This window comes from Parambassis ranga, chromosome 22 (assembly GCF_900634625.1).
Source record: "Parambassis ranga chromosome 22, fParRan2.1, whole genome shotgun sequence".
In the NCBI taxonomy this organism is placed as follows: Eukaryota; Metazoa; Chordata; class Actinopteri; family Ambassidae; genus Parambassis; species Parambassis ranga.
Window position 1 is genome coordinate 2,634,685 of NC_041042.1, and position 12,078 is coordinate 2,646,762.

At 42.4% G+C, this 12,078-nt stretch overlaps 1 protein-coding gene across 1 annotated transcript; it reads left to right on the top strand.

The window, feature by feature from the left end:
- The first annotated feature begins 1,695 nt into the window (after positions 1-1,695).
- Positions 1,696-10,112, top strand: LOC114427757 (P30 adhesin-like). Its single transcript, XM_028395973.1, has 5 exons — positions 1,696-1,854; positions 3,983-4,061; positions 8,329-8,366; positions 8,476-8,532; positions 9,698-10,112. The coding sequence occupies exons 1-5, from the start codon at positions 1,754-1,756 to the stop codon at positions 10,110-10,112; spliced, it is 690 nt and encodes a 229-aa protein (XP_028251774.1). The 5' UTR covers positions 1,696-1,753.
- The last annotated feature ends 1,966 nt before the right edge of the window (positions 10,113-12,078 follow it).

A 12,078-nucleotide genomic window follows, 5' to 3' on the forward strand; every position in this document is an offset into this window, starting at 1 on the left:
AACTTTCTTGTTGTGCTAATCTGTCGTTTTATTGACCAAAACAGATTATTGTGCTCATAAATTACCTCCTAGGCTGAGAATAAGTTATTTTGACATCTGTAAAATTAACCTTATGACTTTGAAATACTCAAAGGGAAGATATCCTGCACGTAGCTTAGCATGTAATGCCTAGCATCAGCCCCCCTCCAATCTGTAATCCAAGAAATGTTCACTCAATAATAATAATAGTAAAATAATAATAACCTTGTACCCACAGAATTCTGGGGAAAAAATCTGAATTCAGAATTTAAATTCTGGGGGAAAAAAATGAAATTTCTAAGAATTCTAAAATAAATAGAAAGACATGGCCGGCTGTGGATGCAGTTTGTAGAATTCAGACTGTATCAGAAGTCCACCCTGAAGACTGAGTGATGCTGCAGGGACAAACCTGATTCAGGCTCAGAATGATGACGGCTCAGTGTCAGTCTGTGCTGCTTAATGAGCCAATGTCCATGAGAGTCGAAGTGAACGATAATAAAAGACAGACAGACAGACAGAGTGACTGATTGATGGAACGAAAACCTGCCAGACAGACTGACAGGTCGCTGACTCAGTGTCTGAGAATGAGGAGGAATGAGCGAGCGAGGGAGGAGAGAGAGAGCGTGTGTGTGATGAAACATTTAGAAAAGTTCAAAATGAGTCTGATAACTGGTTCAGTGCCAGACCACACACACACACACACACACACACACCTACACCTATACCTGGCTGGGTGGGCCTGGTTGCTGGAGGCTACAGTACAGTTATACGTCCCCGTGGCAACAACAACAAGGCCTGGGTGTCGGATCGAAATCTGAAACATTGCAGCCATGAAGGAGAACTAATGCAGCACATGTATAATATGAGCTGAATGCACTCGGTGCATACAGATGTTTTAACCTGTCATCTCTCACCATTATATCCTCCCTAACTTGTAATTGTGCGTTTGTGAGTCATGACTTAATTGGCGCAGCAGCAGGAAAACGTGATGCAGACATAAAAACCTGCGTTATTTCTCCACTTTACAGTAATGAAACCACATGATCACTGTCAGGTCAGAGGAAGCTCTTACTAAGCCTTGGTGTGACGGCGATTATCATAATAGCTCTGCTCAACAGCAGTAATGATATATCAATAGACCCCGACATGTTTTGATACGCTGGAAAGACATTTGTTCATGATTAACAGTGGTTCCGTTTACTGGAACTGCCTCGGAGCACTCACAGCAGACTCTTCTTCATCTACAGACCTCACTGAAATGTTGCTGTAGTTCCTGTTTTGACCAGCAGAGGGCGGTGCAAGTCTGGAAAATGACCAGCAGGGAACTCGCAGAGGCCACTTTTCAGTAAGACTGGCATAAAACCCCAAGAACTAAAATGAAATATATAAAAATTAAATGTTTGAATTTTAGTTCATCATTTTTTATGTGTTTTTGTCTCTTTTATTTAAGTTGAAAGCTGAAATCTTGATATCTTGCAGTAAGAAAGTTCAGGTTTACACTGAGGAACAGAGCCATTTATTACAGACAGTGTTTTGTGCATGCCTCCTCTTTAAAGAATGTCAAGCTGTGAGCATTTGTTGATCATTAATATGTGAACCTTGAACTATCTGGACAGTGCAGTACATTGACCGGAGGCAGGAGTATGTGGAGGAGCTGCCACTGTCGGCTGTTAAAGCTCCAACATCTCCACTGAGATTATTTTTAAAGCAGTCAACAGCAAACCACAGTTAAAGGATGGAGGAACTAATAAATCAAGCTCGACAGAAAACCTGCCATAAACTAATTAGCAGGTGTGACAGAGCTTCGCTGGAACCTCTGGACGGAGCGTTTGACTGGTAATCTCTTCCTCAGATATAATCAGCCTATCAGAGACTCTCCCATGTTCACAGCAGGATTATTCTGTCCGACTTCCAGCCAACACTTAACAACACTCTGTGTGTGTGTGTGTGTGTGTGTGTGTGTGATAAACAGCTGTGTGAACACACTCTGAATAAGGAGCATGTCATACAGTGTGAACTGAGTCCTCTCTGCGTGCTCATATGTGGCATAAAGAATCCGTGACATGAGGAGGAGAACTTCACAGGCGTCTTCCTCTCTCATAATTACACACTGCTGCATTTACTGAACGTGGCAGCGTTAAGTCTTCCCAGAACATATGAGGATGAGGAAGTTCCAGTGCGACATGTTATCAATCTGTTGTCACCTGAGCAGCGAGGTCTGCAGAGGGCAGATGTCTCTTCATGTCCGACCTTTCTGCTCTTTGTCAGGAGGTGTTGAAGACAGCCAGGAATTCTCTGACATCACACACACAGCGGGCCTTTTCTCACACAGTCCACAAAATAATCAGAATTCAGAAATCATAGGAATTACAAGTTAAAGTCAGACTCTAATCTGCCAGTAATCTGAGGGAATTTCACAACCCATAAAAAATATTAAGAAAGTATCTTCTGACTTTAATCCCAGAATTTGTGGATGAAAATTACAATTAAAGTAAATAGAATTGTGAGGGAAAATGTCTGACTATGCTCTCAAATTAAAATCTGGCCGTAATCTGAGAGAAAAAAGAGTTTGAGAGTTTTCCCTCATGCATTAATCTCAGATTACATACTCAAAAATTTGTTTGATCGGACTCTAGCCTTCAAATAAATGTAGCATGATTCATGATTTTTAATACACCCAAAATACAGTCTGGGACCTTCAAGCTCCTGCCGGCGTCTGTAATCTCTAAAGATTAAGCTGTAGGATGACAAATTGGACTTTAAACATCCAGCATGACAAAAATAAAATGACATAAAATGACATGACATAAAATAAAAACTAAATCAGAAATTGCTGCCAAAATTAACACAGCAGGGAGAGAGTTCAGCTTCCTGACAGCCTGGTGGATGAAGCTGTCCCTCAGTCTGCTGGTCCTGGCCCGGAGGCTTCAGTCTCTTTCCTGATGGCAGCAGACTGAAGAAGCGGTGTGAAGGGTGCGTGGGGTCTCCTGAGATGCGGAGGGCCTTTCGGGTGAGACGGCTGTCGTAGAGGTCTTGGAGGGAGGGGGGAGGGACGCCGCTGATCCTCTCAGCTGCTCTCACTATGCGATGAAGCGTCTTCCTGCAGGTGGCGGTGCAGGCTCCGTACCACAGTGATGCAGCTGGACAGGATGCTCTCAGCATCCTCTGGCTCTTTTAAACTTGCAGAGGAAGTATATATATATATATATATATATATATATATACATATATATTCAGAGTAAAATGCTCCTGCAGTTAGTGTGATGTGTTTTCTTCTTACATGAATTTTCTCCACAGTGAGACTGCTCTAGTGTGTTGTAGAACTTTCATTGAATCTGCCTCAGTTTGTGTCATCATGATGAATGGTGCCTGTCACCACCTGCTGTTGATTTAGCTCAAGGTCACCTGTCCCATGCCTGCGATCCTGGCTGTTGATATAGTTATAAATACGTAATCAAGCTGCCTCATGCAGTCATTGAGGCCATTTGCGGCCTTTGTGTGTGACACCTGAAAACTGTTTGTGCAGCCTAGTGGTTAGGCTGCTGGCTTGGGGTTGTTTAGTTCTTTCATTTGCCAGTTTGAATCCTGTGAGCAGCAAGGGGCTTTCTCACTGACAGTCCAGCTGATGGGAATACAGTGAACAGAAATGTGTTTTTGTGGTTAAACCTATGGTGGCACAGAGGTAGGTCGTTTGACAAACCTGTTTCCTTTTTGTTTGTTTTGTATTTATCATCATTGCTTAAAATAAATAAGGAGTTATTATTGACTCTCTCAGTCATAGTTGTTGAGTAAAGCCTTTACTTCTGCAGGTAAAATAGCTGTTTACATTCTGTTGAAATCCACCAGAAAGCAGGAAATGGCTTCTACTGGGGGAAAAACCCCAGACCCCCCTCCCTGCAAATGTTTTTTCTAAAGTCAATATTTTTAGGGACACTTAACTCACTTTTGTTCTGTCCTCTGCCAGGTCTGCATTTGTCTACATTTGTCTGATCTCTGCCCAGGGCGTCTCCCTCTCTGTCTGCCAGACAGACCATGGATTCTCTGTAAGTTGCCAGTTTATATTTCTGTGTTGAAGAAACTCTCTTCTTCACATGGTGTTTATCTGTCTGTCCTCTTTCCTCCAGACTTTCTGCATCAAACTCTGTACGAGTTTGTTCTGATAGAAACTTGATTGGATGTTATTTTATGGATTTATAGTGACGGTGGTCTACAGTATATTTCGTATGGCACATTAAAAATCAAGTCTTAAGATAAGTTAACCCTTTATGAGTCCCCCACAGGAGAAGGTCTTCATGGCCTCAGTAGGCATTGAGGAGTTCATGGTGATTGTGTGCTAGCTGTCACTGCTGAGGGTTAAATCCTCACTGAATCTGATCATCAATCACTCATATAGATTTAATATATGTTATTTGTCTAATTGAGCCGATAGATTTGTCTAAATGAGACATTTGTTTCTGTCAAAGATGAAAATCTTCACTTATGATTCAATAAAAAAATAAAAACTTTTTATTTCCTACAGTTCAGTTTCAGTGTGCGGAGTGAACATGGTGCAGCAGCTCATTGATCATCTGATCAAACCACTCACACCTAAATGAACACAAGTCTTTTGTATTTACACAATCACGGTTCGGCTGATTAAAAACGCCCATTTCTGAGGTGCACTGGTCCTTTAAAGGGTCTTAATAGGTGTGGAGGGACTGTTTGAATTATAATTTCTTAAATATAATAATAAAGGAATTCATTTGAGACAGAGTCAAGCAGCATTTCACAGAGTGTACCGGCCCTTTAACGGTGTTCCGGCTGGTATAATATTATTACTGTTATTATTTACTAACAAACAGAAAGTTTTCTTTATTTTATCCATATATGGATAAATCTCATCATCGATACTAACAAAGCTATGACAGGCTGCAGCGTCCTGGATACGCGACGTCACGTGGTGATGAAGCGTCCCAGGTGCACAGACTGAAGACGTGCGCGCACTCGCGACAAGCACGCGCACAGACTGACAGCTCACACTACACGCGACTTCAGGCGCTCAGGTGATCATTGAACCGGAAACTAAACATGTGTAACCCGGAACTGTTGCTGTTTCACAGAAAAACCCCAAATCAGCCTCTGCATCCTTCGGAGTGTGAATCCTCTGGCCGTGTGGGCGCCGCCATGTTTGTTATCATCATAAATAATAGCTGTGTAACGATGCAATGAAACGTGTATATAAATCCTGTGAAGCACAGCGACGTTGAGCGAGTTAGGCAAACGCATGCGCAGTAGGGGAAAGCTGCCGCCGCCATCTTGCATGTGGCAAAAGGTGGAGCGAACCCCTGTCGTGTGTGTGTGTGTGTGTGTGTGTGTGTGTGTGTGTGTGTGTGTGTGTTCGTAAATGTTCGTCAATGTCAGTATAAAAATGAATTATAACAAGAATTGTATTATATGTAAACATTTGTGTTCTTTATGCAGAACCCCCAAATAATTATAATAAAAAAATTATTTTACATACAAGATCCACAGCAGCAGAACATTCCCTTACTGAGAAGGAACAAATACTGTGGTTTAATAATTGAATATTAATCACTGTGTGTGTGTGTGAGAGAGAAAGAGTGTGTGAGCAATGATGAAGAACTGAATGAAATAACAATGACATTATCAGCATGTAAAGAAATTAAAACAACCATCAAGTAATAATAGTGATAATAATAAATCAATGCTCAATGCAGTGTCTATGTATATATGTCTATGGATTACACTTCTATGCACACTATGATTAAAGATGCACGACAAAGCTGAAATTCCGCCCGACCCAATAAAATAATATGACTCAAAATTCGGGTCAAAATCGGATCAAAACACGCACTGTGTATGTCCGGATTTAGACGACATATATACTCAATACAATCTGACTGAAGTAACACAGATCAGCTGTAGTGAAGCCTCGGGGTAAATCAACTCCAAGCTGACACTTGAACTCAGTTTGTTGAAGCTCCTTCGTGAAACAGCCCTGAACAGCATCAGTAGTCTATAGGTTGGATGGATGCTCTGCAAACTAGAACCTGGAGTGATGACGTCTGTGTTGGGAGTGACTGAATTTTGTTCCGTCCTCTGCCAGGTCTGCATTTGTTTAAGTTTGTCTATCTGGTCTCTGCCTCCCTCTCTGCCACACTTTGCATCAACTCTACAAGCAGCAACAACCTTTGTGGCTGAAATGGACCCCTGGATTATTGTACAAGATGGTTCTGATAGAACCTTGATGGATACATACAGTGACCCTGAGGAGACCATGGATTATTGTACGAGTTTGTTCTGACAGAACCTTGATGGATTCAAACAGGAGGAGCCCATGGACTGTCTGTGAGTTACTTGAAGCTAAAGAGCTGATTTACTCTCTGTGCTGCTTTTAGTTTGTTTACACATGCTGTTTGTTTTCTCTGGCTTCTCTGACTTATGTGCAGAGCAGTGAATATTTTTTCATTTTTTTATTTTAGATACTGTATTAATCCCAGAGGGAAATTCTTTACAGCTGCTGCCAAGCAGTGTCATACAATGACTAGCAAGGCATGCCACAGGCTAGGGTGAAGTGTCTTGCCCAAGAACACACAACAGTGACTAGGGAGGAGTTGGGATTGAACCACCAACCTTCCGGTTACTAGACAACCCTGCTATACCACTGCCAACCATTCCCCCAAGAGGGGGAATGGTTGGTTGTTAACGGAAGAATCGGAAGAAACGGAAGAATCGGCAAAGTAAACCGAGGCGGTTTAAACTGAATCAAAATTCTACAAATGCACTATAAACAAACTCACTATTGATGATCATGTAATACCTGCAAAAACAATGAAAACTCTTTGGACAATTAATCGGGATCAGACTTTACCTTCTGAGCTCAATGAAAATGGCGGATAAAAAGGAGGAGGGCGAAGCGTCCGCTACTTTTTATCCGGCCTCACCGGCACGCCCCTTACTTTGACTCTGATTTGGTTACGAGACAGTGCACTACAGCACCATTAATATGGTGCTGTAGTGCCAACTCCTCCCTAGTCACTGTTGTGTGACTCTGATTTGGTTAACCAAATCAGAGTCAAAGTAAGGGGCGTGCCGGTTTTTTTTTCTGAGCTCAATGAAAATGGCGGATAAAAAGGAGGAGGGCGAAGCGTCCGCTACTTTTTATCCGGCCTCACCGGCACGCCCCTTACTTTGACTCTGATTTGGTTAACCAAATCAGAGTCACACAACAGTGACTAGGGAGGAGTTGGTTAACCAAATCAGAGTCAAAGTAAGGGGCGTGCCGGTGAGGCCGGATAAAAAGTAGCGGACGCTTCGCCCTCCTCCTTTTTATCCGCCATTTTCATTGAGCTCAGAAGGTAAAGTCTGATCCCGATTAATTGTCCAAAGAGTTTTCATTGTTTTTTCAGGTATTACATGATCATCAATAGTGAGTTTGTTTATAGTGCATTTGTAGAATTTTGATTCAGTTAAAACCGCCTCGGTTTACTTCGCCGATTCTTCCGTTAACATGAGGCAGCGTCGCCACGAGGTATTGCCTGCCATGCGGGCGCCTTGATTTGACTGTAGCCGCAAAGCAGCTCAATCCAGTCCATGTCTCTGGGGTTTGTAGATCCACATGCAAAGCAGGTTATTTAGGCAGCATGTGTGCTGAATGTGCTGTAACAGTGTGTTTGTGGAATTGTTTTGTTCTGCGTAGTCATTGTCAAGGCCGTTGCTCGTTCGATAATGCTACTTTTGCTAATGCTACTTTTAGCTAATGCTACAGAGAGCCCTATTGAAATGCAAGGGGTTATTATCTGTCGATCTGGTTCCGGCTACGGCGTTACAATTTTGCCTGAACATGCTCAAAAACTCACTAAAAATTGTCAAAAAATTGTCCCTCGAGGAAAATCGCGACCTAACACTGGTACACTGATGTGTCGCCTCGTGACAAGAAAAAAATTCTACGACATAGAGGGATCCGCTATTTTACATTTTTCACTCCCCGCACTTTTACGCCCGTCATGGCTGCTTGCAGCTTTAATGTTGACTGAAGTGCTTTTCTGAAACTCCCCTCAGATGACTGGACATAGTTTACAGTCATCACAGTTCAGACTGTACGTTTGATTCCTCTTAAAGCTCTCAGGTGGTTTCATCTCTCAGCTGTTGGTCTCAAACACACAGACCACAGGCTGTTTAACATGACGTGACTACAAAGATGGCTAAAAGTTACCAAAGCATTATTAAAATCACACATGGAAGCTGGAGAGACATGTTTTTATTCATCTGTTTAATTAAAAATAATAAAAACATTTGCTTTTATTACAGATGGATCAACTTAACGGTGACCATGACGCTCAGTCACGGTGAGATGATGTCCTCTAATTCTCAAATACTTCATAAGGAAGGCAGAAATTATAAAAAGATTAGATCACACTTAAAAGTTAACCCTGTCCAAATCTAACCCTGACCCAGCTCTCCGCCGAGTCCTGAAGCTTCTGGATCCACTGATGTTTCCATGGAGACTGGCAGGTGAGAAAATCTCAAACTGTCTCAGGCAGAAACATCAGACTGAGTGAACTGATGTGGAGACACTCAGTGATTCTGGGTATCTAGCAGCTGATGAGTAAATAGAGCCATGTGTAGCTAAATGCTAACTGCTCCTGTACTAACTTGACAGTGAGGTTTAATCAGGGGTAATGCCTCATAAAGAAACACATCAGAGTACTCAGATTACTTTTTGTTGGAACAGGTCGCAGAGTGTTGGTTCTGTGTGTGTTACTCTCTTCATGTGTGTCATGTCTGCTGCTCTTTGATATTTTTACTCCACCTTGTTCCTGACTGCTCACATGATGACAAAGGAAATATGAACGTTACTTGATCAATCCTTCAGTTCGCTGGATAACTGTAGCCTGCAGGACCTCCAGTCAGGACCAGTCCCAGTCTGAGTCACAGCACTTCCTACAGACTCCACCTATGACAACATGTGTCCTTAAGCTAAGCTAGCTGCTGGCTTCGTCACCTGAAATATTACTGTAGTGACATGTTTGTGCAGGTTGATGATTGTACACAAACATGTTCTACTGATATAAAATAACACTGTGTTTCTCCTCCTGTCCTAACTTCTGTCCTCTGGTAGTTTTGTGTAGTTTCTCTCACATGGTGTTAACTGTTTCAATCATCCTTCTATCTGTCAGACTCTCCATCAGTGTCAGGCTAACACATTATAAACACATTATTTTCAAAACATAATTTCTAGGAAGACAAGCAAACTGAAAACTCTCAATTTATCTACACTAAAAACAAAACAAATATGAAAATGAAGGAAACCAAACTAAAAAGACACAAAGCCAGCAAAACTGAGACAAAACGACCATTTAAAACCTTCCAACTTCAAACCGCTTATCCGGATAACCAGAGGCTCCAGTTCACCTGGAGAACAGAGGAAGCTAAAAGCTAACTGCTCATGCTGATGTTGCTGTGAGGTTTGTGTTGACATGGACTCATTGTTGTGATGACAGGAAACCTTGTTGAAGAACTCATCACATGTACCAAGTGTTCACTGTGTAAAGCTCTCACTCTTCCATTCTGTGTGTGTTGTGCTGCATAGATGTTAGCTGCATCACAGTTAGCTGCTGGTCCTCTAATCAGACTGATTCTGTGTGTCTGATGTGTCATATGTGTCTGTGACCCCCAGATCCTCTCAACCAAGACCTGGCTCCTCAAGTCCACAAAACCTGGAGTTCCACATGCGCTCGCGCTTTCAGATGTACGCTGGGTTCCACATGCGCCCAGGGTTTCAGATGTACCCTGGGTTGCAGATGCGCCCAGGGTTTCAGATGTACCCTGGGTTGCAGATGCGCCCAGGGTTTCAGATGTACCCTGGGTTTCAGATGCGCCCAGGGTTTCAGATGTACCCTGGGTTTCAGATGCGCCCAGGGTTTCAGATGTACCCTGGGTTGCAGATGCGCCCAGGGTTTCAGATGTACCCTGGGTTGCAGATGCGCCCGGGGTTCCAGAAGCGCCGGGGGTTCTGGATGCAAAAACACACAACATTTGTAGCAGTTTGTCTTCTAGCAGGAGTCTTGGGGAGCATTGTCATCAATGCTTGACATCCTGTCCTCTTGATCCACAGGTGTCATAAACTAATCACTGATAGATAGATGTGTCAGCATTTGGTTAATTATTGGTTGAGTAAATTCTTAGTTTTTTGGTTATTTGTGGGTTTCATTAGTTTCCTGTTTTGTCATATAGTTCATGGTTTTGTTGTTATATTTTGGTTTTCCTGGTGTTCCCCATGCTGTCCTGTTTCTGGCAGTCTTTGTGAAGTTACTTGGGTTCTGTCCTGTTTCCTGTTTAATTTTTAAAGTCTTGTCCCCCTTGTGTTTGTCTGTGTGTTTTACTTCCCTTGTGTTTCAGCCTTTTGTGATTGTTTGCCCCGCCCTAATGTGTTTCACCTGTGTCGTGTCCATTGTCTATTTAAGTCCTGTGTTCCCTTTTGTCTGTGCCAGATCGTCTTGTCACCTTCTGTGTTCCCTGCATTTAGTAAGTTTTGAGGTATTCTTTACTTGGGTTGTTTCTGGGTTTAGTTTCCTATTGTTTGGAGTTGTGATTTAGTTTTCTGTAATAAATACACCTGGTGAGCCTATCCTGCCTGCATCCTGAGTCCTCATTCCTGACAAGATGTCCACAACGTCAGGTGAATATTGAGTACAAGGTCTTTGCAACTGGTGCAATACCAGCAGAATACATGAAAAAATCAGAGAACAATAAATACAGTAAATACAGGGAATCGCTTACATACACACGCATAGATTAAGATTAAGATTAAGAAACCTTTATTAGTCCCACAATGGGGAAATTGCATTTTTGCAACGGCATACAGACAGCAAGGGATAAGTTAGGAAAAATATATATACATTATAAAATAGGCTACCAATAAAAGATATATACATTATAAACAGTTTACATATTTAACAGTTATTGCACAGGAAGGACTTCCTGTCCCGTTCCTTAGAGCAGCGGGGCAGCAGGAGTCTGTGGCTGAAGCTGCTTCTGTCTGTGGAGAGGGTGGGAGGGACTGTCCATGACTGACAGCAGTTTACCCAGCACTCTGTCCCTCGCCACCTCCTCCAGGTTGGCCAGCTTAAAGCCAACAGCAGACCCCGTCTTTTTGATGTTTGTCCAGTCTGTTGGCGCCTTTGCTTTAATGCCTGATCCCCAGCACAGCACAGCACAGCACAAAAGATGGTGCTCGCCATGACAGACTGGTACACTGAAGGACCTGAGTGTCCTCAGGAAGTACAGTCTGCTCTAACTTTAATATTTTCTTGGGTTAGTCAATGTTTTTAGAAACAAGTGATGTTATTGACACGAGTCTGTGTAAGATTTGTCCTGTTTGGGCTGAAGCTAATGTGTATCATGTAAGATTATTTTCTTGTGTCCATTTCAGTTAGTGGGGCATGACAATATATGATTTATATGATTTATTTCAGGACATTTGACACTGTGAGCACCTCCATCACAACATGGACAGACAGTAAATAAGCTAACACAGTGGATGTTTGTGACTGAGCCTCTTTCATACACTGCTACTTGCTGTGCAGTCATTGTAAGCTCATCAGGAGTATACAGAACCCTCAGAGTGTCTTTGGGGGGTAAGAAGGAAGTAAAGACAGATGGATGTTAGTGTTTGAGTATTTGTACACACATATCAAACATGTCAGCAGTCTGTGCAGAGTATAATTCATCTTGGGTTGTCATGAAGAGTTTTTTTTAACAGAATTAGAACATTTGTTTGTAAAAAGGTAAAATACATGTAGTCTGCATGAGTGGACATGTTACTAACTCCAGGAATACTGTGTCACATGCTGTTTTATAGGGTGATGCTGGGATATGCTGCAGATGTTTGGTAGTTTGTTGTTGTTTACCCTGTTAACAGTTATCAGTAGATTGTGTTATTATTATGAAACCAGACTGATTTTTGTAAAGAAATCAGGGTCATCCAGCGTCGAAGTGCAGTCACGCTCTGGGCCCGTCGAAGGGCCGAAAACGTACAGGCGCTATTACTTCAAATTC